Source organism: Oryzias latipes, chromosome 5 (genome assembly GCF_002234675.1).
Source record: "Oryzias latipes chromosome 5, ASM223467v1".
NCBI classification, from domain to species: Eukaryota; Metazoa; Chordata; class Actinopteri; order Beloniformes; family Adrianichthyidae; genus Oryzias; species Oryzias latipes.
This window is the reverse complement of record NC_019863.2, coordinates 19743057-19770164: the sequence shown is the minus strand read 5'-3', so window position 1 is coordinate 19770164 and position 27108 is coordinate 19743057. Positions and strand designations below refer to the sequence as shown.

Below are 27108 nucleotides of genomic sequence, written 5' to 3'. Positions count from 1 at the left end.
CGCTGGGGGTCGGCCGGCTGGGGGGGGGTTACTGCGTGGCGGCGGGGGTAGGGAGGGTAACCAGATGATTGTGAGTATGTGTGTGTGAGTGCATGGGTAGGACAGACCTGGGGGCTGGCTCGCTGGGACCCTCTGGGGGTTTCCCTCCCCATCACAGAGAGGGGAGGGCACTGAGAGGGTTGGGGAGGGGGGCTCAGATATTATGGCGGGGGGGGGGGGGGGTTGTAGTGCGTAGGGTTTTAGGGTTATGGGGGGTGGCTGTGGGTGCGTGGCGATCCCTGGGTTGCTAAGGTCGCGTGCCTGGGCTGGCTTGCGGAGACGGGGCGCCGGTCGGGTGGTGGCCGGCTCATGGGTTCCGGGGGCCCTGGCTTCGTCCCTGGCCTTTGTCTCTGTGTCCGGCGCCCGTGGCCCCCATGGCTGCCGCCTGGTACGGCTAAGCGCTCCTGTCTTGTGGCCTGTGGGCCGGACACTGGGTTCGCTTGTGCCTCTGGGCCTGGCTGGTGGGGTGGGCGGTCCCCTCCTCCTCCCCTCCCGGGCTGCCTGGGTCCGGATGCTGGGGGGGCTTCTGGCCTGGGGGGCTCTCCTCCCCTCTCCTGGTCTGGCTGGTCTGGCTGGGTAGGATCTGGGTCCCCTTATGAACACACGGTTCACGTCGGCAGCATGCATGTATCTCCACCCCCACGTGCACGTGCACACTGCCACACTGCTCCCTGTCTGCTTCATCCCTCCTCCTTACCTACAGTGTATTGATGGACAGATTTTTTTCGCTCATCTTAGTGTCAGATCTTCACCTTTTATGTAACATTCGTCTTTCCAGCAGATCTGGTATAATTGTTACAGCTTAAAATAATAACTTATTCAAATCAGTGCTTGTATCCCCCACCTTTTCATCTTTCTTCCTTTTACTCTCTTCCACCCTCCCCTCACATTCATCCCCTCTCCCTCCCCACACACAATAAATGTAACAAATAAATAAAAAATAATACGACAAAAAGGGGTTTATACAAATCTACACTCTAGTTTCTTGAAGCTATATAACCTCTTTTTGTGATAGTAAAACCTGTCCAACACAAAAAGCCTTCAGCTCTAATCTGTTTGCTCAGCTGTTGGACAGAACAAGTTAAAAGAAAAAAAAAAAATGTGGCCAAAACTCTGTTTTTGGGCGTCTGTAGTTGTTTTTATAGTTTCAGTCTCTGCTTTTATAGAAACATGCAGATCTCTGATTCTTCACGACCATAGCTTGGCCGTCTGGTCCAACCCGGGCCAGGCCGTGAAGGTGTGTCCTTCCCTACCTGCTGCTGTGTTAAAATGAAAAGCTGGTAGGGCGGCGCACACTGTGTGCTACGGGGCTGGGATTGGACCCCCATACTTCATTCTAATCATCAATAATAATGTGGCTTGTGTTCAGGTCACATGACAAACCCACCGCAGCGAGATGGTGATGTAACCCCCCCCTTCAACTTCCACTAACAGCAGAGTAAAAAAAGCTCCCCGTCGTTATAGGGACATCTTCTCCACCGAAGGTCGTCCTCTGGCTGCCCGTCAGCGGTGCGCTTATGTTGCAGTAAATAGCCGCAGAACTCGACAGGCGCCAAAGTCTTGCCGCCGTTCCCGGAGTTAATGAGGTCTGCAGCACAGGGGGCGGGGCCTGCAGCACACCCCTGGACTCAACACATCCAAGTGGACAGCAGCCGCTCAAGTGGCTAATTTGGAGAGTGGCAATCAGGGAACCCAACAAACATCGCACCTCCTGTGTATTATCGACCTTGAGTCCAACACACAAACACGGGCTTGGGGGGGTGGCAGAGAAAAACAAGGAGAGGGAAAGCAGACGCGCTATGGAGCCGTGAGGCATCACATTAGCAAACAATGGCCTCCATTTTATCTCCTGTGGTCTTTGTCAGTGTTGCCTTTTTACCAGTTGGGCGCCGGCGGAGACTCTGGAATGTGTGTGCGATGGGCCAGATTTAGAAACCCCCCCCGAGACCCACTCTGACTTTTTGTTTTTGGCTAGATGGAAGCGTGGCAGTGCTCTGTCATACCTGCTGCTGCAGACTCAAGCACAGCCGCTCCTCTGACAGCCTTCACTACCTCAGGCTGCTGCACTGCGACCTGAACCTCTGACAAGTGTGGATAGACCATTTCTGCATCTGCATCTTTACAGTTCTGTGGTTCACAGACTCAGCTGGTCTTCAGCCATCGTCTCAGCTGCTTCCGAACAGCAGAAGAGTTTCTTTCTGTTGCTGCCGACATGTTCAGAAAACTGCATTTAAATGTGAACACGTTACAAACATGTACAAACACGCAACAGATATGTGCAGACATTATTGTTTGCCATTGCTGTGATCTGCTGCGCTTCAGCAGGGAAGCAAGCCCAGAGCTCCTTCTCCCCAACCTCCTCTTTTAGCTTTTCCAGGAGGAAACTGACTTTGCCTTCCTAGATTATTGAAGTCTTAACTGATCCTTCAAACACACAGCTCAGGATCACAGGTGGGATCATCACATCATTTAACATGAGAGAGGTCCGCAGCCACACCTAAGTAACACCCGCTCTTTGACATACTGTAACTCTTCGACTGTTTACGCATTCAACTTGAATCACCTGATTCTGACATGGAGAAAAGCAGCTTTTTCATGTCGGCTTTACACCAATGTGCAGCACATTAATAACGTAAAGTGTCGCATGTCGGTGCAAGGCTCTTCTCTGCTTCATTATCCACTGGAATTACTTTTATTGTATAAACGTTTAAAGAGTTACTGTGGTCAAAAGAACACTGGAGCTAATACTCTGCTGTTAAAGGGTTAAACTGAGATCTGTGCTGATGCCCATGACTTCAGACACTCAGTGACGTTGATTTTCATCTCTGCTGCTTCACAGTCAGCTGTAAACTGCTCCCCTGTGCAATAGCTTTCTTACTTCCACATCTTATTTCCTCCTCCATCTTTTCACTCTACAGACAACCTGTGCAATGGGAAGTTCCACAGACACCTGCAGGACCTGTATGCACCACTGGTGGTGCGGTACGTGGACCTGATGGAGTCGTCCATCGCTCAGTCCATCCACAGGGGCTTTGAGAGGGAAACCTGGGAACCTGTCAAGTAAGGAGTCTGTCTGTTATGCACTGTGGTTCAGTCAGGAATGATCTATTTTATTGTGAAACTTTTAAAAATGACAAAATTATCAGTTCATCTCAAAATAATTACTTTAAACAAAGCTTTTCTTCCCAAAGTGTTCCATCATGTGAAGCTGAAACGTTTTCCATTGTCCATTGTCCTTACGAACAGGATGCTTCTTTCTCATTTTCTCTCTGAACTAACTTAATTACACTTTCATTAAACTTAAAAGATGGCCGGTTCGGACTGACGGAGCTGTAGCCTTTGTGCTCTTGGTTAATCTGTCAGAGCAATGGGTTATCTGTACACGCCAAAGCGAAGGAGGCTCGCCATCAGGCCTCCAACGCGTGTCTTCTATCCTCTGCTGTTCTCTCCACAGGAGCATAACCAGCTCTCTGCCCAGTGTCAACATCCAAATGCCCACAGTGCCAAATCTGTCTGGGCCCGGTGCCAGTTTAGTCCCGCCCGCCTGGATGACCGCTGACTATGACTCATAGTGTGTAACTCTAGAGGACACTCAGGGCCTTCAGATGAACGTCAGCAGGACGACGCAGCAGCTTTCTACTCATTCTGATCTGCAATATTATTTTGATTGCATTTATTTACTTGGTTTAAAAAACACTTCCTGATGATTTCAGATTTACCTATAAGCATGTTTTAAACAAGAAACATTAGTACCAAACTAAATCAAATTTGTTATAAAATAAAAAATAAACATACAACTTTGACGATTCAGTTTAACAGAATGAATAAATCTGTTTCTCTTTTGTATGTAATCAATTTTATTCATGAATATTTTTTAAGACAAAGAAAAAAGCTGCTGTGGACAAGCTGTGACTGCAGAGTCTTTGTTGTGTTCATGTCAGCGCCGTAGAATCTGGGAGGAACCCCAGTGTCTTCTCTCATTTTAAGTTGAAAAATGCAAATTCATAAGAACAGAAGAAAAACAAAAAGCTGAAATACCTGAAATCTCTAAAAGTTTAACAATCAGATAGTTGGGAGATGTTCAAGAATCAAATGGATTTGAAAACTGCCCACTCTGTGAGAACCTTCAGTGACAGAGAGCACACGGGCAGGTGTGACCGCTGCAGCACTGGCTTGTGAACTTGCATGTTTCATTAAATTCCATCTATACGTTTTTCCTGCCCTTTCTGCCATTCCCTGTGGTTTCTTTAGAAGGACGAACCCTGTTCTGTTCAGGACCACACTGTCTTTGGACCTTTTGAAAGTCTCAGTCCTGGTCTCATCCTCTTTTCCCTCCATGGACACACTTTTCCAGCCTGAGTTTTCCTGGAAAACTACAGGCTTTAGAGCTCAACAAAGGATCAACAATATCTGGACCTCATAAAGATAAAAACATGTTGAATGATAAAAGTTTGCATCACTTCAGAATGAATTTTCTGTGTCTTTATCAGCATCTCAGCACACACACACACACACACAAACACACACACACACACACACACACACACACACACACACACACAGACACACACACACACACACACACAGCCTCAGTTTTGGAGATATGTTAGCAAATATCCTCATTTCAGTCCTGCAACATCAAGTAACATTTCCCTGAAGAGCTACAGAACATTTCCATGATTTTACGAGTTAAATAAAAGTCCAAATATTGTTATAATTGGATCCTCGTTTGTTTTAAGCTTCTGGGTTAGAATTTTTTTAAATTAAGTGGAAGCAAAGCCTCCAGAAGTCAAAGACTAAAGCGTTTCTGGTTTCACAGTAACGGCTCTGGAACATCGGAAGACCTGTTCTGGAAGCTGGATGCTCTGCAGACCTTCATCAGAGACCTTCACTGGCCTGAAGAGGAGTTTGGCAAACACCTGGAGACTCGGCTGAAGCTGATGTCCAGCGACATGATCGAGTCCTGTGTGAAGCGGTGAGGTTGTGATGGGCCGTGGTCCTCAGTTTCTCTGTGTACTTTTGTCCTGACTAGGCTTCCAGTGAAAGTCACAGGCTAAGGTATGATGTGCAGGAAGGGGCGGAGCTTTAGCTTCAGCAGAGAAGTGAAAAGTTTCAGAACTCAGGGACTGTCTTTCACTCTGAACTTAGAGACCAACTCCATCTCTGCTTCCCCTAGATTTCCACTGGTCGGCCTGTGGTTTACCTCTGTTGCGTTGTGTGGGGAGTCCGTCTCATGACTTTCAGTTAGTTAACATTACATTATCTCGGTTGCATCTCTGGTCCATCCTCCCTGGGTCCTGGAGGGGTGTTTTTTCCTGGCTCCCCTGTTTCAAGTAGTTAATCTTGCTCTCTTTGCTCATCCCACAACTTAAGCAATCAGGCCCTATGCTCTCTCTCTGAGTCCTTAAAAATACACGTTTTGTGTCAAAAATGATGCTCCAGATATTTTTGTATTTTGAAAATGAAACTTTTGTCACCCATGGCAAAAATGGATGCCAGTGTTAACAGAAATTTTAACGTGCATAATCGCGTGGGCACGTTAGCTTAAATAGAAAATAACATTTTATAAAGTTTTGTTTTGAAAGTACAATTAAAGTTTTTATTTTGGACCTGATTCCCCTTTCTCCATCTTTTTGATTGATGCATCAATGGACTGGAAATGGAACTCGTGCGTAAAGCTTGCGTGGTAGGGGAACGGACGTCAAACGCAGACATGATGGAGGCAAAATAAAGATTCCAATTGATTCATAAACATTTTATTTTTTAAGACGCACCGCAGATGGACAAGTGAAAATGAGAATTTGTTTTGAAGGGGAGGAGCAGAAATCTGACCTGTTTTTTTTTGTCCTTTAGTTACCCGACTCTGAATTTAATAATAATTTTAAAAACACTTTTATTTGGCTAACATAGTTTACACATCATGTTGGAAATTTCCATAGTTTGAAAAAACTAAACTAGTTTCTGTGAGTTTTTATAGCAGGAAAGTCTTTGATTAAATTAAATCTGAGTGCTGCATATGTCAGGATTTCCAGCAGTAAACAAAGAGAGAATTTCAATTAACCTGGGCGGATTTTTACATCAGCGTAAGGATGCTAAAGAGGGACAAGATTCTGTCATCAACGTGGTTGAGCAGCCTCATTAAGTTATTTTCAGAGATGTCTGCTGTCATGTGCATGTTACGGTTGGAGGACTGAGGGCAAGAGAACATTTAATGAAAATTGATTAATGAAGACTTGAGCTTTACCTCCTCATTTTATCTTTGTTCTGTAAAAGAAGGTTGATTTGAAATTTAACACATCAGTTTTCATATTTATTTCTAAACTTATTTTTACTGTATTGTTTCTTATTTAGTTTATTTATTTATATATAAAAGTAATGAGTATTATCGAGCATATATTAAAAGGAAATATAACACATGTATCAGCTTTTTAGTGTACTTTTCTCACCCAAAACGGATCTGAATTGCTAACGTTTGTATGATTCGTGCTGCAAAATAATTACCAGTTTGCTAGGTTCTTCACAATAGTACATTGTGCTGAAGAAGTCTTTTAGGCATAGCATTGATTCAGTGCTTTGAGCTGTACCTGGGAAACCTTTTGGATGGGCCTGACTTTGTCTCCGCTCTGCCTGAAGGACCCGGACAGCGTTTGAGGCCAAGCTTCAGAGGAGCAGCCGGACCACAGACTTCCGCGTGCCTCAGTCCATCTGCACCATGTTCAATGTGATGGTGGACGCTAAGGCACAGACAGCCAAGCTGTGTACTGTAGACCTGGGGCAGGAGGTAGGATGTTTACCTCGCAATATTTATCGCTGGTCAGATAATGCAGATGTCCTGCAACATCAGAAGGAGAATAGTATTTTTGTGAAACGTCTGCTGTTGTTTTTGTCCTTTTTTTCCTGTTGTTATTCATTAATGCTGAATGGATGGCTCATTCTTTGCTTCTGTCCTTTATCTTTATTTTTGCATGAACTGCATCTCTCTTTTACCCCCTCCCCTCCTCTCTGTGCCATGTGGAAGTTTGTTAGACAGTGGGTAAGTGTCAGAAAAATTTCCGCTCATATTCCGCCCCCCTTCTCTCCCCACCAGTTCCCAAGTGCATAATTATCTGTCAGTTTTCCCTCTCTGTCTTTCTTCATTAGAATTGTTTGGATTTCATTAGCATATGTGTAGATGCCTTTGAATATACATGGGGAAGAAGTGAGACTTCTCATGTTTTCCAGCATCTCCACTCTGATACATTTGCTGACAATGAATTAATTACTGCAGAGTCCGTCGCTGTTCTGTCAGAGAGGAAACAGACTAGCAGTTTCTATGACAGCCATTTGTTCGCTCCGTCTGCAAATCATCATGAAATGAATTCATAGATGTGGTTGTTTGTGGACAAACAGTTCAGTGTATGTTAAATCATAGAAAGAAAAAAGGAGTTCTTAGGGTTGGACCAAAATCTCCCATAATAGCAACAAAGTGGTGCTTAAAAACAAATTGAGAGCTTAACGGTCCTCAGGATGGTTTCAATATGACCTCAACAGTGTTTTATTTAAATAAAAACAAAAAAAGAAACTCACCAAATGAACTGGAAAGGATAAAATGATGTTTTAAGGTGGAATTTGATGCAGGCAAAGCTGTAGGAAAATAGTTCAAAGAACGGTTTAAAAGTTCTCTGAAGAGCTTTGAGCTTCAGGATCTGACACTCTTCTGACAAATAAATGGAGAAAACAAGGCAAAAGCGGACCAACTGTTAGGGTCCACTGAGTTGAGTATCTACTTCTTTTTATTTTTATTTCTTCACCACCTCATTAACACAACCAGCCCTTTGCAGCCATGACACTGTGCCCCTATTTCACACGTTTTCACTTCTTTTAAATTGTCTCTTCATATTTAAAGTCTTGTTTTTCTGAAAGTTGATAACCGTCTTCACCTCCGTGGAATATTTTGCAATTTGTCACTATTTTTGAAGAGAACTGAAAAATTAATGATGCTATAATATAAATATTCTGGTGAGTATCCAGAAATGGAAAACATCTATGGTTTTCAGGAGGTTTCAAAACATTTTCTTTAATATCCCTGCAGAGGCAGTACCACTCCCAGATCGACCATCTCATCGAAGAAACAGTCAAGGAGATGATAACTCTGCTGGTTGCCAAGGTACAAAGGGGTACACTCCACCTACGCTGTCTTGCCTGTAATGCCTAACAAGCGTACCACAGATTCATGTAGGCTGACGGTAAACAGCTGCTCTGATCTCAACATGGTTAAAAGAAGTTAGATTTCATTCAGGCCTTAATTTCTACAAAGGTATGAGCAGGACAATAAACACATTACATTTGATTCTGTAGGGACACACTTTTTACTATCTTCTTTAAAGGACTATTACTTCCATTTATCTAATGTTTGAAGAGAAAAAAACACATATAAGATAACAAACTAGGATTTCCAGTTGTGTGTGTATATATGTATGTGTATGTGTATATGTATATATATATGTATATATATATACACACACATACCTCCGAAACACCTCCGAAAGTGGTAGAGAATGAGAGGGCAAAGATTTTGTGGGACTTCCAGATCCAGACTGATAGGATGGTAATGGGGAACCAACCAGACATTGTAGTGGTGGATAAAGAACAGAAGAAAGCCGTTGTGGTGGATGTGGCAGTGCCAAGCGATGGGAACACCAGGAAGAAGGAACATGAGAAACTGGAGAAATACCCGAGACTCAGAGAAGAACTGGAGAAAGCCTGGAAAGTGAAGGTGACAGTGGTGCCTGTGGTAATTGGAGCACTCGGGGCAGTAACCCCCAAGCTGGAGGAGTGGCTACAACAGATACGTGGAAAGACCTCAGACCTCTCAGTCCAGAAAAGTGCAGTGGTATGAACAGCTAAGATACAATGCAGGACCCTCAAGCTCCCAAGCTTTTGGTAGAGGACCCGAGCTTGGAGGAGAAACCACCCGCAGAGGGTGAGAGGGGCGTTTTTTTTTTATATTCACATTGAACTGATGTTTTTCTGAGGGAAAAAACCCAGTATTTTATAACATATAATAACACATTTTGCCTATATTTGCAGAAAGCATTTTGCGACATGCTTTCAAAATCTGTGACATCTCCTAGTTTAATAGATAGGGTTTTTCAGCAATTTTCGAAATATGTTCTGCTGCCTGATAAGATTACTGTATGTAAAGAAAACATGTGAAGACTAAATAAGAGCTCAGAGCCCTGACTTTCGCATGAAGAAGGCTCATTATTTAGCTAAACAAAAAGAAACCTATCAGTAAAATATGAATTAAAGCAGTTCCCATGACATGTTCCAGTCTTCACTGAAATGTCAAGATCATTGGTGTGAAATACAGCGCAGGGTTCTAAAAAAACATGGACGGACACAAATCCACTATCTATGTTGAAGTTATTGTTTTTGATCAACTTTGGGAGTTCATGAATTAATGAACAGTTGTGAAAGAACAGTATTAATATGTCAGTGACATTTAACTGCATCATTGTTGTGCATCATTTCTTGAGGGGAAAACACTCGTCCCTGAAACCAGGGTGGGTGGGGGATGGGGGTGGGAGGGGTTAATGGAAAGGGTCAAAGAGGGACTCAGGAAAAGGCTGGGGGGTAAAGGTGGTATTTCGGTTTAACTGAACACTATTACTGGTGTGAATCCTTAAGGCAGCGATTTAACGCCACATCAGAGTTTCCCATCAAAAGCCTCAAAGTGGCAGAATGATGAACAGTATTATTTTAGAGTCTGTTAAGAGGACTGTGGGGTCAGAACAACTCCCAATGTGAATAAAATTGACCTCTTACTGCTGTGAGATTAAAGGAGACAAAAAGATTTTGAGTCCTAAGGGTCCTTTTTTATAAGCTGAGTGCTGATGTGGGTCTGTTTTGTCCCTCAGTTCGCTGTGATTCTTGAGAGTGTGTTATCCAAACTCTCCAGATATGATGAAGGGACGCTCTTCTCCTCCTTCCTGTCTTTTACAGTAAGTACACCATTTTCCCTCTTTCAATGCTCTTGAAATTATTTAATAAATACCTCATTCATACACTTAGACACATTTTGTTAATCTCTGTCACCCAGGGGAATAGTTTTTAGTCAGCCTGGTTCTGTTGTTTGGATTTTATCTCTTGAATGATGCCATATTATAGCAGAGAGGAATTTTCTTGTAGAATTTACTGGGACTGCCTGCAAACCGCTGGACTGGACTCACAATTTTGTCTCAACCTTTGAGTGCTGGAGAAAATATTAAAAACATTTGATTTTTTGTGGTTTAATAAAACCCAAGAAAAGCCAGCAAATCATGGCTTTTAATGTAAAACCTCACTGCATTCAAACAAAGACAGAATCCAAGATGTCTACCGCAAAACCAAACATGTCCTCATATTTCAAGGAAAAAAACAATACTCGTGTTTTGTTTTTTTTATTGTAGACTAGATTTTTGGAATTTACCAAATAAGTGAACATATAGTTTCAGATTCCTTGTTCCTATATATATTCAAAAACAAAGACAAATGCCACTGTAGCAAAGGAAGATCTGGTGTTTGTAATTTTGGATTCCATCCATTTACTATTCATAAATGTCATTTGTGATATATACTTTCCATTTGGGACATTAAAGCATAGTAATATTTATAAAATACATTCACAAATACATACACAAAGTTGTACAGACAGTTTTTACAACACATTACTGGGATCAATTTTAAATGTTTAACTAGAGAGTACTTGTACTAAGTTTCATGCTTGTGTTTTAATAAAAACGCTTAATGTGTCAGTGGTTGGTTCCTGTCTTGTGCTGCATTCATTGGGTATAGCAAATCTGCTGCATGTCCAAATAGTGCTGGCTGGCGCAAATTTGACACGCAAACCTACAGTGTGAACGTAGCATTATGACTTAGTAACAACTACCCTTACTAGTGGATATGGGCTGTCTGCGGAGGAAACAGCCTGCACAAAATAGCAAAGTCGTGAACAGATCGGTGAACCCATAGAATAAAAATGTTTTTTTCTGAGGGCATTCTGGGGGCGTCAGGTCGTAGCGAACAACAGGCAAGGTAAGTAAGGATGTAGGCGTGTTTTGTTGGGGAGATGCAGGCATGTTGCACTTATTTTTCATTGAGTAACCCCCCCCAAACCTTGCGTAAAGAGCCCATTAGTGCTATTCAAGTGATAAGTTTATGCTCCTTGCATGCAGCCTTTGTTAGAAAATTAATAAATTAGACAATCAGAGCATAGTTTGTGTAAGTATCCTACAGGCATCCTACAGGAAGTTACGCGCCCCGTTCGTACCCCATGCGTGCGGGGCAATGAGGGGCCAGTTCACAAACCTAACTTATGATTGGAGAATGGCTTAAGGGCACTGCACGACTGCATTACCTGTAGATCATAAGTGGGTGCAACTTACATTATCTTTCTGACTATTTCGACACCCTTGGCACATGCAAAACAATGGTATGTTCCATTTTCATGATGTTCCTTGAGGTGGCCGTACAAGCCTCAAGGGAACTGCAGCACACACCTTCGCTCCCTTTAAGATGCAAACGCTCCTCTCTACAACCCTCCATGGGCCCAGACAACCCAAAAACCTGCAGGACCTGTATGGATGCATGTGACTACGGCTTTATCTTTCCATTAAGAATTGTTCTTGTGGTATTTATGTGTTGATACTCATTGAGAAGGTTGGTTTATCCCATTTTTGCTCCTTCACTCCTAAGCATAGATGTTAGTTCATGTCTGCATGTAGAGTCTCAGCCTCTGTTCTTGAGCTGACTCACTGCTCCTCTCTTCTTTGTGAAGGTGAAAGCTGCTTCGAAGTATGTAGACGTACCTGTGAGTATCACCGTTATCACTGTTGGCTGTAGATGTCAATGTGTTTGTGGCTGAAAAAATGTTTTGGGTTAAAGAATTTCCAAAATAAAAAACGTTTGTTACCCATTTTAAAAAAAATTCTTAAGACCATTAGTCTTAACATATAATAGTGGCCAAAATATAAAATAAACAAATTCTGCTGTACTTCCCTGTACTGAGTATTAAATTGGGGAGAATTCCCCATAATTTTGACATTTGTATCCTGTCTCCAAAGAGGAGCTCAGCTACTGTAAGGCCCTGCAGTTTGATCTTCGTTGTGTCCTAGATGGAGGTGGACACAAATGCAGGAGAACAAGCTTGAGCCTAAAACTAAAACTTTAGTAAATAAATGTCTGAACACACAAATCCCATCTTAGACATCTCCAGGGTTTTTCCTTTGTTCCAAAAGTGGATAAACTGAAGAGGAAGACATTTTCTCGTGATTTTTTTTTTCTCCATTAAAAATAGGCTGTTTTGTCCTGTGTGTGTTTGTGTGGCCTGCTTGTGTGTGTGTGGGTAAATATTTGGCCATACTGTCACGTGTAAAAGGATAATCCAGATGGTCTTAGTCTCATATTTCTGCATCAAATGTCCCCGTGTTTCCGCCTCCGATGTCGCTTCATTTGCATGTGGACAGACACTGACAAGCAGCGAGGCCTCATGCCTTCCTCATTCATTGCGAGTCCATGTTGTCCAACACATGTCTGTCCTGCTGCCATGCTGGCGCTGGCCGTGCACGCATTTGCATGTGTGCACATCAGATGCTTCTCAGCCACCAGCTCTCCGGCCGTGGCGACATTCAGATTCCAGAAAACTAACTTGGAAGTTTGAAGAGGCAACACCGCATGCTGGCGCTAATGTCCAACAACTTAAAAAAAAACACTGCACAACTTTAGGAGCTGAATTCAGAAGTGCTGAATTAATTTCAAAGAAATTTGTATCGTCTCATTCAGAAGAATCCAGAACATTACAAAGGCTTAGAGGAAATTATTGGAAACGCAAACGAAACACAGCTGTAACCTAAAATTGAGCAATATCATCTCGTGAGTGTGAGTATTTATTTTATACAAGAGCTTTGTGCTTTCCCCATTTCTGGTGTCCTCAGTGAATATTTCAGACGTTAGAGTGGCAGGCCTCCTAACAGTCTGCTCTCCCCGTCGGTTCAAACTGCATGTCTGCTCTGACTACATTCCCTTTGCACATACCCAGACTGCAGGGGCAAAGCCAAGCCGGGCTCTGTGTTGAGAGTGTGGTGAGAAACACGGCTGCCCAGTTGCCCCTCTCTCAGGCTTCCTAAATGACTGTTGGAGCTCTCCATACAAGCGGAAACCACACATGATGTAAACACATTTCTGTTGTTAGAATTAAGTAAGATTCAACAAAAAAAATATCAAAACTGTCCAACCATTTTATGGAATATCCAGTTCATAAAACCTCCTGAATAATAGAAACACAAAATACATCAGGAGTAAATTGAAGTACTAATCCAAAATAAATAAGATAGTTAAATTTACTTGTATGGTGCAGAATACCCAGAGTGAGTGTGCACTCAATCACAAGAGATATCAGAGGATTGGTAGTTTTGAAGTCATATCAGGCTGCAGAAGAGGCCATTTTTACATTTTTATTTTATTTTATTTTATTTTATTTTATATTGAGGTCCATTCCTCCATGGTGGATTACAGACCTGAAAAGATATGTGATCTTCTGCTGCATGCTGCAAGGACAACCAGCAGCTGTTCAGGAGAGAGGGGGTGGTAGACCAGGCTGTGGGTGTTTTAGGTAGGAAGGTGTTTTGAGGTGTCCACTCTGTAGGTGAAAGTCTGATGCTGCAGTCACAGTGAAATATGTCCTTTTTTGACAGATTTTAAACAAGTCATGAGGCAACATTTTGGATCATCTTGATTTAGCAGAATAAAAGTTTGGCTAAATGACTTTTACAGTCTGAACTAAGAATTCAAATGGTGTTGTTGTTTTCAAAGTATATAAATTGTATAGATCATACGGGAATCCAAACATCTTGTTTTTCATGACTCATTTTAGAGATTAGTTGACTGGAAATTTCATACAAATAAACAGTTGGTGGGAAAAAGTTTGGCAATGCTGTTATTGATCCACAAATTTGTAAAAAAGCATAGATTTTTCTTCACGGATGTTTTAGTCCCAGCTGGAAGTGGCTTTTAAAAGATGGTGTAGTTTGGGAATTGCAGCAAAGAAAGTTGTAAAGCTGAGACCTTGTTGAGATGCAGAAGGAAGTCAACGCCGCCAAAGTTACTGATGTCTTTTGATTTTGAAACCAGAACTAATTTGATCCAGGTCTGTGTAATACATCTACACAAATTAGTGGGTCCAGTCATTCGTCGCATGTCTGTGGTTGTTGAACATCTCACAACCCACATCTCCACTCTGGAGCCTTTTTATCTGTTAGATCCATCATCCAATCCTTCATGCTGACTGTCAAGTAGAAAAGCCCAATTCTAGAGTCTCCAGACTAGTGGATTCAAACGCACAGTTTCCCTCTGTACCGCTGAAAGACTGAGCTGGGTGCTTGCTCTTCTCTGGAGTTATTCAAAGTATACTATTGTGTTGGAAGGAGCAATTTACCTCTTCACAAACTCCCCACACAGAACCTCTGCTAGTGTTGACATTTATTCTTTTGGGCCACTGTGATCACTTCCAAACCTTAGATTTATGTAGCAGGGATTTATTGTAGAAAACACATGTTGGACCGTAGGAGGAATTTGGTTGAAATTGGCTTGTTAATACCAGAACTGAACATTTGTTAATCTCCCTGCAATTACAAAGAGGGAAGAAATGGAGAACATTAGAGAAGCTCTATGCAGAGCAACGGGAATGCAACGTTCAGCGTAGATCCAAAATATCGAGTTTAGCACTTAAACTCTATAGAACTCTGGACTTCTTTAAGCTTCTGTATCAGCGATAACCCTGATTAGGTGATAGGACAAGAGGAAAAGTTTGATTCCAAGCAAAGACTTGGCTATCTTTTATTTGTAAAATGGAAAAAAAAACATGAGATGGTTTAACGGACTGATTTTCTGTCTGCCTTTCTGTGGTCACTATTTGCAGAAGCCAGGGATGGACGTTGCTGACAGCTATGTGACATTTGTCCGTCACTCCCAGGACATGCTGCGGGAGAAGGTCAACGAGGAGGTGTACGTAGAGAGGATATTTGATGTAAGTAAGCTACAATGTTTTCTGTGCTGGGGGGGACTCGTCACCTCTAAATGAGTTATGGATTCATGTTTGTTGGGTCTGGTTTTTATGAAACTCTTATTTTTTTGTCTCTATAAAACATTCATGTCAAATCTGATATAATTCCTTGTAAAGCAGAGTTTATGACTCTTCAGTTAGCTGTGTGTGTGTGTGTGTGGGGGGGGGGGGACTAACAACAAACTTTGTTTTTACAAACGCTCCCTGGTGCGAATCAATAAATGAGGTTTTCTTTTTGATAATTATCACTTCAGTTAGAGGTGTTTTTTTTTTTTTTTAATCTTAGTTCCATTAAATCAAACAAAAATAAAAGTTTCATTTTATTTTCTGCATATTTTATGCTCTGCATAAAACGCCGGTTTCTTACCTGCAGGGATCCTGGGGTGTTTTAGTTTTTAGACAAAACCTAAACTTTCTCATTTGTTGGATGTTCTCCTACACAAAGTTTGCCAGGTGAGCAGCAACAAGAATGCAGGTTGAAGAAAACACCAGAGAAAACAAACAACAGACACAAAAAGCAGAAAAACAGGAGTCGTTTTCGCTGCTGTTGTTTGAAACGTGGAAGACCGAAACGCGCTTTTGATGCGTGTCTTGCATAGTAGTGGCCACTTGAACATAGCAAGCTGCTGATCGCGGTGGGAACGTAACTTTTTTTTGATTTCTCTGTTTCTTGAAAGCCGTAAAGTCACTGATGTCATTCATGTGTGACTTTAGCAGCAGAATTGAGGACTTTTCCTTAATGAAGTACAGGAACTTAGAAAAAGTAGGTCAGGGAGTCTTCAGTCTTTCTGGACCAGTATGATCTGCATGAAGACATGCCTAGCTGTTCATTTGTTGGGGCTGGGGATGGGCACCAAATCTTTTTGCCCCGGGGCTCATTAGTCCCAGTCAGTGTTGTGTGCTTCCTTAACACTTGGGGGTGGGTGACATATTTTTGTTATTCCTTTTTTTCCATTCATGTACCTTAGTTTAAAATGTTCAACCCCCTCTGAACATATTTCCAAAAGAAAAGTTTGTGGGTTTTTTTAAAGCAAAACGGTATCAGAATAAAAACCTCATTTCTTTAGCTTAGATTTTGTCAAAATTTTACATTTTAAGGAGGTCTTTGTTTTTCCTAACGAAGCCCGCTCTCCTTTAGAATTGAAAACTTTAATCAGCTCAAACTAATCAGCTCGCAACACCCCCCTCCTTTTTTTTGGGTGAGATACGTTTAAACAAGCAAACAGTCACTAATTCTATGAGCCCCCCTCACCACACTCTCAGGTCAAAACAGATGATTTCTCCGCAGACCGGCTGCAGCGCTCTGTGGACCAGGCTCCATCTCTGCTGCTTTGTCTGTGCTGATCTTGAGGAAGGATTAGAGCAGAGCTCTCCTTTACCGAGTCTGTAAACATCAGTGAACGCAGCGGAAAAGAAGCACAATAGATCACTTTGTCAAGCGGCTTAAGGACGTGTTTACTCCACCCTGCATCGACTCTGAGCACCAACTCTTGCTCACACTGAACAGTGCAGCTGAAGCTTCTGAATTGTTTCAAGCCAAAACTTTCCAAACAGTTGTAAGATTCACCAAAATGCATTAACATATTCATTTTCACACCAACAGACTTAACTGGTGCTGCTTACAAGCTGCTAGACATCTTAGTTCAGAGAAGTCTTCAAAGATGTTTTGATCAGGAAAAGAAATGTGGGGGGAAAAAAAGTCTGTCCAGTCTATAATTTTGATCTTTTTGTTCCTTGATGTGAAATTCCAGGTGAAGCGTTGAGACTTTAAGGCTAAAAACACAATAGTTTTTCATAAAATCTCACTTGTCTATCCGTTTTCTTCTCATTATATTCTCAGACAAATAGAAGCTGGAATAATCTGTTTAATCTATTTAACCCTTTTATTCAGATTATGGTCTTTACCAGAATGTGCCTTGTTTTCATAAATTGTTATACTTGTAAACATGTTCAGGGTGTGAGGACAAGATGAAGAGACTCACTCTGGCTCTGTACATCATCACGCTGACAGTTTTTTATCTGAATGAGAACATTTTGAATGTTCTTCAGGGAAGCCCTCCACGCTTCAGAACTGGAAAAAGTTTCATCATACAATCACAGACTCCACATTTCTAATGTTTCTCAGAAAAATAGGTGAGAAGAGTCGAAAACTGAAGGATCTCAAACCAGATGTGACTTAATGGTCAAGCATGTTTAGCTCATTGCTTCATACAAAGAAAGCCCAGATTTAATGTAATATCTCCTTGACTGTGAAATAAATTCAAAATGAGCTTTATCTTTATATGAAAAAAAGCTCAAAACTTAAGGCCAGATCATTTCAAGTGAGAGATCAATCAATGAGTCATTTCCTATTGAAAAAACTCCCAGGCAGAAAACTTGATTTGTCCATCAGCTGACTATAAAAACAAAAGAATACAACCTATTTGTATAAAAGTTTAAGACTTAATAACTCAAGACGGGTTGTGGTCTTTTGACCGAAAGTTATTAAAAAGCTACAGGGGGATTCAAGTTCAAGCCGAAGTGGCTTGTTTGTGTTTGGACTAAGGGAAGATCAAATCTGTAATCCAGAACCAAACTGCTGCTTAATCTCTGAGCTCATCTGAAAACAGTCAACATGTTTTCTTCAGCTCTGATTCTCGTCATTATTTAAAGATCTTTGTCTCAAACCAAAGCTCAGTCAGCAGGTGGTCCATCATAATGCTTCTCAGTCCAAGCTCTCCGTCACAAATTTGTCTATCAGAGCAGATGTGAGTTTAAAAGTGTTGTTTTAAAAACTAAAATCTGAATGTGTCTGTATGAAGAAAGCTCAAAGTTGCATCTGCCACTGCTGGCCTTCGTCCTGCTCTCATCATCCTTACCTGTAAGCGGGTCACACTGGTTCTGTTCGCTCAAGTCATCATCCTTACCTGTAAGCGGGTCATACTGGTTCTGTTCGCTCAAGTCATTGCAGCTGCTCGGGAAATATCTGCAGGAAAACTTCTGCATCTTTTTTGGGATTGGGATGCTCTAAAGATGGACAGAGCATTTTGTCATTTGTAGGATTATTGTTACTGAACGCAGGTTCTTAAACACACTTTTAGCATATGTTGTTCACACTGAACTGTTGCTAGCCAATACTAGCGCATGAATTTAAAAAGGACCCTATTCCTAAGTCACCACTAAATCTGAGTCCCAGATTGGTCAAAGTTCAACTGGTTTTATTTTCTACACGTGTTTTACACGTAGAGCCCAAAACGGATTTAAAAACTTGCACAGCAATGTGTGAACGCAAGGGCTTTGAACACAGAAGCTCAAAATGGACTTATACGTGTGTAATGGTCGCTTGAACACACGTTTCTGAGCTCATTGTGAAGGTAGCAACAGAAAAGTCACCACAAATTTCAGGAAAATGGAATTCATGAAAATGTATCAAAGATTGCAAAAGAATTAAGGCAAGCATATGAACTTTTATGTGCAGTATTGAAATTCATCACGTAGAAAACGTCAATTGTGGAATCCTGTTTCACCCTCAGCAAAGCCGCCTTTTTGCTTAAAGCCTCTTTTTGTAAACCTTATAGATGAAAACTTAATGTTACTATAGGAAACTGTGCATTTCATTAAGCTTCTGGTCAGTGGGAAGGGTGAAAGGCCTGGGTGGAGAAGAGGTTTGTTAGGTGGGAGGGAGGGGGGGGGGGGGGGGTAAATTGACCAGGGCCTTTTTAATACTGCTTGCAGCTTTAATTAATTTTGTTTTGATTTTCATGAAAAAAAGCTGTTCTCTGATGTGCATGATGAGACGACACTGATTCATATTCACTCCTCTTTGCTCCTGGTCTCCTTTTCGGCGTCACCTCAGCAGCTCTTCCTCCCAGCGTGGGATCAGTCAGTTCATTCTTCATTAAATCCATTTATGCATGTAGATTGACGGGTTGTTGCACCTTCAGTTGATGAGCTGCAGTGTGGCGAGCCACCAAAGCAGACACACCGACGCTGGGGAGTCTCGTCAAAACGAGGTCAAGATGGGCTCCAGCTAATCTTTGCTTTGTCGTCTTCCTTGAGTTGGGTCGGCCTCCTTGGAGAGGATTACAGTCGCTGCGTCCTCACGCTGAAGAGCCTCCTCCACAGAGACGTTCTGTCAGGAACCGTGGGGATCTCTTTCCCACGTTCGCGTCATCGTGCTTTGCTAATACCTCACTTGGGGATCACGTTTTTGCTCCTTCACAGTTTGAAGTTGATCAAAAAAACAAAGATGAAAAAAAGCAAAATAATGTTGAAAACAACATCTGAGAACTTGTTCAGCCTGTTTTTAAGTGTTTGAAGGACCAAAAGAGGTTTCTGTTTTGTTTCTCTGAAAAGGTTATTTTCCTTTTTCTCTGTTTGACGAGATTAAAATCTGTAAATCCTTTGGGAGGCAGCGGTGTAGAATTGAAAGAATGAAAGGAAGCGCTCATAAAGAGATTACATTACAAATCACATCAAGACGTTAAGTCCTCAAGAGTGTTTTATTTCACACGTTTTTGCTAAATCTGCAGATGAACAGCAGCCCGCTCAGAGCAGCCTCAAACCCAAAAACATGGCTTTAAAACGCCTCGTTTGCAGACCGCACAGGTATTTCCTGTGACTGAGGTTCAGGGTTACTTTAACTGCATTTATCTCAAGAACAGTATCATCCATGATAAGCAGATTATGCCGCACTAGCCTCTTAACTTCTATATGCAATATGTGTCAGCGCTCACAAAATGACTTTTATAGTGATGTCAAGAAGGGCCATATGTGCTCATTGGAAATGAATAATCATCTCAGACACTGAGGAGTATTAATACATGCTGACACAGATCAATGGGGAGGGGGGAGGGGCTGTCCAATTTTCATATATGACCCAGTTCTCTCGTCATCAGGCACAGAGGGGAAACTTCCCACCTGTTCTTTTTCCATCAGCAGCACACAGAGTGCAGCTCTTTGCTTTTTAAACCAGATTTAGTTTCATCACAACAATCCAATCACACATCTGGAATCATCCTCTGAAGGCAGGTGTCTGAACTCCCAGATTATAGTCGGATTGAGCCCCCGCCTCCTCACACTCTGAGCTGCTCCTCCCAGAGTCAAACTCTGTCCGGACTGAAAACATTCAGGAGCATTTTTGTGGAACACATCTAAAAAATTATACTAGAGTAATCACAGGGTTTTCAGTTCATGTTGATCTAGCTTAGACCCAGACCATCAACCTTCCACCACCATGCTTGAAATCTGAGTAACAGGTAAAAGGAAATGACATAATGCTATATTATTCCCACAAGTTCAAGCTACAGTGTTTTTCGGGCAATATGTCACTCCGGAGTATAAGTCTGAGCAGCCAGAAAATGCATAATTGAGTGTTAGTCGCACTTTTGGGAGAAATGTGTTAAACAAAATAGAGGACCAAGAACAGACATTTCATCTTGAAAGACAAACCATAACAGAATAGATAACAATAATATATTGTATATATGAATGTTTCACTATGGTAACACATTGATGCTTATTTAGCTTGTGTATTAGTTCTACATATGAACAATTATTCAGATAACCATAGCATAAAGCAGTGTTTCCCAACCCTGGTCCTCAGGGCACACTGTTGTGCATTTTTTCAATCCAACCCTGTTTAAACACACCTGCCTTTGATGACTGTCATTGTCATGCTTCCACAGAGCCTGATGATGAGCAGAATCAGGTGTCCATAAGCAGGGTAATATGGAAAACATGCAGGACAGTGTGCCCCAAAGACCAGGGTTGGGAAACACTGGCATAAAGTACATGCTAACAAGTCAACTAAATTCAATATCACTTCACATCACTCGACCTATTGAATTGCGGCTGGGTGGCTCGGTTGGTAAGGTGGGAAGCTACCATGCAGGAAACCAGGGTTCGATTCCCGGAGGGGAATGAGCAATGGTACTGGGGGCAATTACCATATCAATGGCGACCAGTTAACATCACCCAGTGAGGGTCCTTAGGCAAGACCCTTAACGCTACTGCCTCCCGAGCGCGGTTTCGGCTGCAGCTCACCGCTCCCTCAAATGCGGAGAAAGAATTTCCCTTCGTGGGATAAAATACAGTGTATAAAAAAATAAATAAATAAATAAAAAATTCCTCACCCTCTGTGTGGCTTTGCAACAATTCTGTCAAGACCAGCATAAGACTGAACGGCGCTTCGTCTACTGCGTTGCTGTCAGCAGCAAGTACTGATACACACACCTACAGTTCCCTCTAGCTGTTGTTGCTATTTATTTTTTAAGAACCACATATTAATCGCATGCTAGTATATAAGCCCATGGCCGAACCATGTAAAAAAAAAACCTAATATTTGTATTAAATACAGCATATAGTTTTTATATTTTAATATATCAAAAAATCAATTTTTAAAAGTTGAAAAAAACATCAACAGCATGTTTTTTAAAACCATTTCTACATTGTTTGCAGCCTTTTTCTCCTCAGCGTTGCTTCATTTGAAATCTGCAGTTGTTGCTCAGCTCTAAGCTTGATGTGACCCTACCAGACCCTGAATTCTAACATTTTTTCAGAGAATCACAGTTCTTTGGTGGGAAAACATTTTATTTGTGCCTGTGTTTCTGCTGCTCTGACCTGAAACTTTATCTTTCACTCACCTGTCGAGAGAGCCACATCTCCACAGAACTGCCGTTCTGTCCTTTAGCAGTTTTGCTCTTTTTTATTTGAACTGCATAAGCTTTTTTTTTCCAGGCATGTCAGATGTGTGCAGCCTCATTCTGACTGTTGTCACATGCAGTTTGACACAAACAGCTAGAAGTGTTACCTGCAGACTCGCTGTTGACATATCTGGGCTTTTGGAGTCTTGTTTTTGCATGAAGCTGCTGCAGGGCTGCAAGTGCTGGAAATATGCAGCCTCTGAGTTTGATGTGCATTTTTAGACCGTCTTTTAACCAAATTTTTTTTTTTTTTTTTGGAGACAAACAAAACAGTTGTGCATATGTTAAGATCTGAGTGACAGCATGAAAAAATAGAGAAAAAATTCAATATTCTTTATTTCAGTGTATTTTTCCGTGTTCGGTAACTACATTTTCAATCAAGTGTGGATTTTTGTTCAAATGTGAATGTTGAATATGATGATGTTAAACCACTAAAGCAAATTTAGAAACCTGAAATGTCCGATGAAACTTTAAAGTACATCTCTTTGTGCTAAATAACTAAAAAAGGTGAAAACGGGAAGAAAAGTGAAGAAAATTTGAATTAATTGCAAAAACAAGATATTAAATGCTACATCTGTTAGAATAACTGCTAATTGTCTGAAAAAAATATTCAGTTACCTGAAATAAGTTAAATATTTGTGAATATATAGTTTCCCGTGAAAAGGTAAATTTCTTATTTTACTATGGAAGGCTTAAATAATTGTATATTGTTCAAATAAGCTAACATTTAATTGTGTCAGTTTAGACTTAAAAATGCTATAAATGGCAAAGTTGCCAACAGAAAAAAAACAGATTCTAAATCATTTTTTAAACAATTTATCTATAAGGGAAGTTTAAAAGTCAAATTAAAGAGAAAAAGCTGAACATTTGCTGAAAAATGAATAGCGTCAATGATTCTTCAGTTGACAGTTTCTGTCCAAAAGGGAAGAAAGTACAAGCAGGAATCTCTTGAAGAAACAGCATTTGAAGCAGATGAATTATTGCAAGCTGATGAAACCAACAGAAGAACCAGAAGATCTCAGTGTGCATCTTTCTCAGATTTTACATGATTGACTAAGAATACAAATGTGAAGGGCAGTGTTTTGAATTTTTTTAGATCTTTAAGGTTTTAGTCAACTTGTTGATGTGATACATAATGTGAACAATTTGATTAATGCTTTGATAACTTTTACCATTAGTTTTCTTTTGATTATTGTGTCACGAACATCATAAGCATTCCATGAAACATTCTGATCAGTAATTTGGATTATTTTTACATTTTTACACCTCAGTGTGTTTCTTCCTAAAGTCCGTGGTCCCACAGACGAATTTGGCTTTTCTGAAGTTCAGTTATTGTTTTCTTCATCATAAATTGCCATTCTGGATGCTGTGTCTGTGAAGGAGGAAAGACATCCTACATGACAGGATTCTTGATCTCCTTTTTCTCATAATTCCAGAAGTTTGATCTCCAGATTCTGCAGACACTTTTGACTAAAACTGCTAGGGCGTTTCCCAAAGATTTTGCCATAGCTCAGGTCCAGTTTCATAATATTGCTGTGTTTGCGTGCATGTGTCAGAGGAGCAGGCAGAAATTAATCCCCCCTCCAAGGTCCTGAGAGAGTGGTTGAAGAGCCTCAGATTAAAACAGATGTGCTTAAATGATACTGAGGGGGCAGGGGGGAGCTTAACACAGCACAGCCTGGGATCATTGATTAAAAAAGCAGTGTCTTTAGTCTGAGCCAAATCCAGCCCAGCACCGATACCCCCTCATACACATGCACACGTGTGTGCACGCTCAGTCGCAGGCAGCCCTCAGTCTCTGTCACGTAGGACGAATGGAGACGGTGAAGAGCAGGACAGGCGAGGAAGACCACAATGTTGCTGCCGAACACCTCCACCCCCTGGAGCTGAGGATCCTGGGATTACATGGGTCAATTATACACTTAATCTGCTGCGCCTGTGGGATTAGGAGAGCGGCTCATTGATTGATTGAAGTATTTCCGGCGACCTTCTCAGACCCTCAGAGCCGTGCTTCAGTGTGACCAAACTCCTCTCCCCCCGCTGTCCCGCTCGCCAGCTGAGCGGCTGGTGTAGAGCGGGAAGGTCAGGGGTCACAAAGGGCCAAGATTGGAAGATTTCTGGTTGTTCTGTCCGCCGCTGGGCTCACGGTGGGCGGGTGTTGGTGTGTGCGGGGGCGGCAGAGACTGCCAGCCGGCTGATGGGCCTGCTGTCACTTGGCTGTCCGAGGACGCTTCACCACTTTGCCGTCTCCGGTCATGAACTGCCAGCCCACAGCCGCGCCAAGTGAACAGTTTAATTACAGCGAGCTCAGGCTGCACGCAAACTTCCCTCCCTCCCATCCAGCCCTCAAAGCCTGTCGCATGTCTTCTTCTGCTCAGATGACCTGCATAAGAACGTCATAGAAGAGAAACCTTTCCTGGGTCTGAAAGAAGCAGTTTTCAATATTTTTATTGTTATTTTATTTATCAATATTTTTTCAGATTCCCAAGTAGTTTTAGCTTCATCTGTGAATGAACAGGTTTTCAGTCAGGACCATAAATATTTGGACAGAGACACATTTTTTCTAATTTAGTTTCTGTACATTACCACAGTGAATTTTAAATAAAACAACTCAGATGCCATTAAAGTGCAGACTTTCAGCTTTTATTTCATGGGTTGAACAAAAAGATTGCATGAATATGTGAAAAACTAAAGCATATTTTCAACACAATCCCTTCATTTCATGGGCTCGTAAGTAATCGGACAAATGAAATAACTGAAAACAAAATGGTCATTACTAATATTTGGTTGAAAACCCTTTGTTGGCAATGACAGCCTGAAGTCTTGAACTCATGGACGTCACCAGATGCTGGGTTTTCTCCTGAATGCTCTGCCAGGCCTTTACTGCAGCGGCTTTCAGTTGCTGTTTGTTTGTGGACCTTTCTGTCTGAAGTTTAGTCTTCAACAAGTGAAATGCTCAATTGCGTTAAGATCAGGTGACTGACTTGGCCATTCAAGAATATTCCACTTCTTTGCTTTAAGAAACTCCCGAGTTGCTTTGGCTGTATGATTTGGGTTGTTGTCCATCTGTATTATGAAACGCCACCCAATCAGTTTGGCTGCATTCACCTGGATCTATGCTGACAGTCTGTCTCTGAACACCTCAGAATTCATTGGGCTGCTTCTGTCCCGTTTCACGTCATCAATAAACACTAGTGTCCCAGTGCCACTAGCAGCCATGCACGCCCGGGCCATCACACTGCCTCCACACTGTTTTCCTTATCTTTACCCTTATGTCTGTTTAGTTTCTCTAAGAAAAGTTTGTGTACCTGTAAAACATGGCTTTCAGGAAACAGAGCAAATTGTTTAAGTACTGAATGATTATTGTTTTTGTTTCTGTTAGGTTATTTGTTTTATTAATTAGAGGTCTGAGGAAATGTTAGTTATCCCTTCACACAACAGCTGTAATGTAACACTGCAACCTTAGCCTCCGAACTGTCAACTGATTCCACACAGAGCTGCTTACACTGTATATTTAAAAAGACAAACCCGCTTGTACATTTTTTTGATTGTTTTAGAAACTCCCAACAAGTAATGACTTACGGGTGGATACGGGCCGCCTAAGGGTAAAAAATGTGGAAACCTCAACAGGGCACATGGGTGGTCTGCACAAAATATCAAGATTTTAGATTATTTGGTGAACCCATTAAGCAAAAATGTTCATGCGCATTTTAGGGCATACTGCGGGCAACAAGTTGTTGTGCACACTTAACCATGTAAGGGTCTCAGGGGCCTCAAAAGTTTTCAGAGAAGGTTACTGAGAAGAAAGTAGGAGCCTTCTACCCAAGCGACAAAGACACGAGGCATTGACTGGGGTCTACCTAGGGTGGGGTCTGGGGATCCTCCACCAGGAAACATTTAGAATTAAGGGCCTTAAATAGGATAGGATCCTTAAATAAAATCACATATGGGTAGGATGGTCATTTGAACTAGCTTGTCTGCAATGGAAGTGAAAGAGGAGTACATTCTATCCATGGATTGTACGTGACAGCGAAGCATTACCGATTAGCATTTTCTTTTACAATGAATGTTTGCTGCCATTTTACCTCCCAGATTACAGCACTGTGAACCCATCATGATCATTTTGGTACAGTGTCATCACATGACATGGAAGCTGTTTTTTGCATAGCTATGCCTGAACACGAGAGTTCTGAACATGGAAGGCCAAAATGCATGTTGTCCCGCAATTGCATTGACTTTTTGTTGGAGGTGGTTGCTTGAAGGTGTGTTGCTGAGGGCGGTGTGAACTTAGCTTTACACTGACGATGTGCTTTAATGAAAGTGTGATAATCAACCGACCGCAGATATTTTCCACATCTGTAATAGTTTTTTTTTGGCTCATCTTTTTGCTTTGCCTGTCATATAATAAGCATTGTGGCAGAAACCGTTTGTTTCTGAGTTTTCACCTTTACCACAGCCTGCTGCTACTGAGACACAACAACCAGATAAACTTAATGTTTCGTCCAAAACAACAGCACTGCCATGCTGTGCTGATGTTCTCTTGTTGTTTGCCATGCCAGCCAGTAATCCATTTAAGGGTGAAAGAAAATGGCTGTAAAAAGATTCCACAGTTATTAGGGAGGAAAATAAGGCTTATAGAGATGGGTCATGATGATTGTTATGGTAAAAACCAGGATGGTTAAAGCAATAACAAAAGTCCTGTCTCGCAGGATGGTTTGATGGACTGTATGTGAATTGCTGAAAACATGTTTGAAAAGGTTTCTCTTCCATTTAATGAAGTCGGTAAGCAGCTTAGTGTCCGCAGTAATTACTAAGGGAGCATTTTGTTTCCCTCCTTGGGGTCTTTTGGCTCTAAATCCTTGCAGCGTTCCCGGCTCTGCCTCTGAGAGGAAGCAGCTAAGGACACTAAAACCTCGATCATCCCTGAAGGAGGGAAATACAACTTTAATGGAGACTTCTCCTTTGTCTCGCCCCGCCGGTTTATTGATGAGGGCCGGTGGGGTGAATTGATCGAGGACACATGTCATCTCACGGGTCTCTATCACCCTTTCGCAGCCCCCCTCCAACCTTCTCCCCTCTGCCTTGTTAAAGGGAGGTACGGTGGCATTTGTTTGATTAACTTGTCTGACAAAAGTGACAGCTGCTCATGGGTGTATGTGGATGAGTGGCCCAGCGCCGCTCCCTCTTTGTACATCTGTCAGAGCCGGAGCAGGGCGAGCGAGGTAAAAAGAGACAAATTGGACCCAAAAAGAAGGCCATTCACCTTCCCCAGACCCCCCTCCGGTGCTACACCCCTCTCTCCCATTC

The 27108-nt window shown here is 41.9% G+C and overlaps 1 protein-coding gene across 18 annotated transcripts in view; it reads left to right on the top strand.

Annotated features, from left to right (window-relative positions):
* Positions 1-27108, top strand: part of cadps (calcium dependent secretion activator) — a 127405-nt gene that overhangs the window by 79116 nt on the left and 21181 nt on the right. For 11 of the 18 annotated variants that reach the window (XM_023955067.1, XM_023955070.1, XM_023955063.1 and 8 more), the window contains 8 exons: positions 2958-3099; positions 4859-5014; positions 6673-6820; positions 7058-7072; positions 8111-8185; positions 9939-10022; positions 11837-11869; positions 14975-15082. In XM_023955067.1, coding sequence (XP_023810835.1) covers positions 2958-3099; positions 4859-5014; positions 6673-6820; positions 7058-7072; positions 8111-8185; positions 9939-10022; positions 11837-11869; positions 14975-15082 — 761 coding nt within the window. Of the gene's footprint in view, positions 1-2957; positions 3100-4858; positions 5015-6672; positions 6821-7057; positions 7073-8110; positions 8186-9938; positions 10023-11053; positions 11802-11836; positions 11870-14974; positions 15083-27108 lie in introns of those variants that run through there. The other 7 variants (XM_023955066.1, XM_023955071.1, XM_023955079.1 and 4 more) reach the window with 3 other exon arrangements.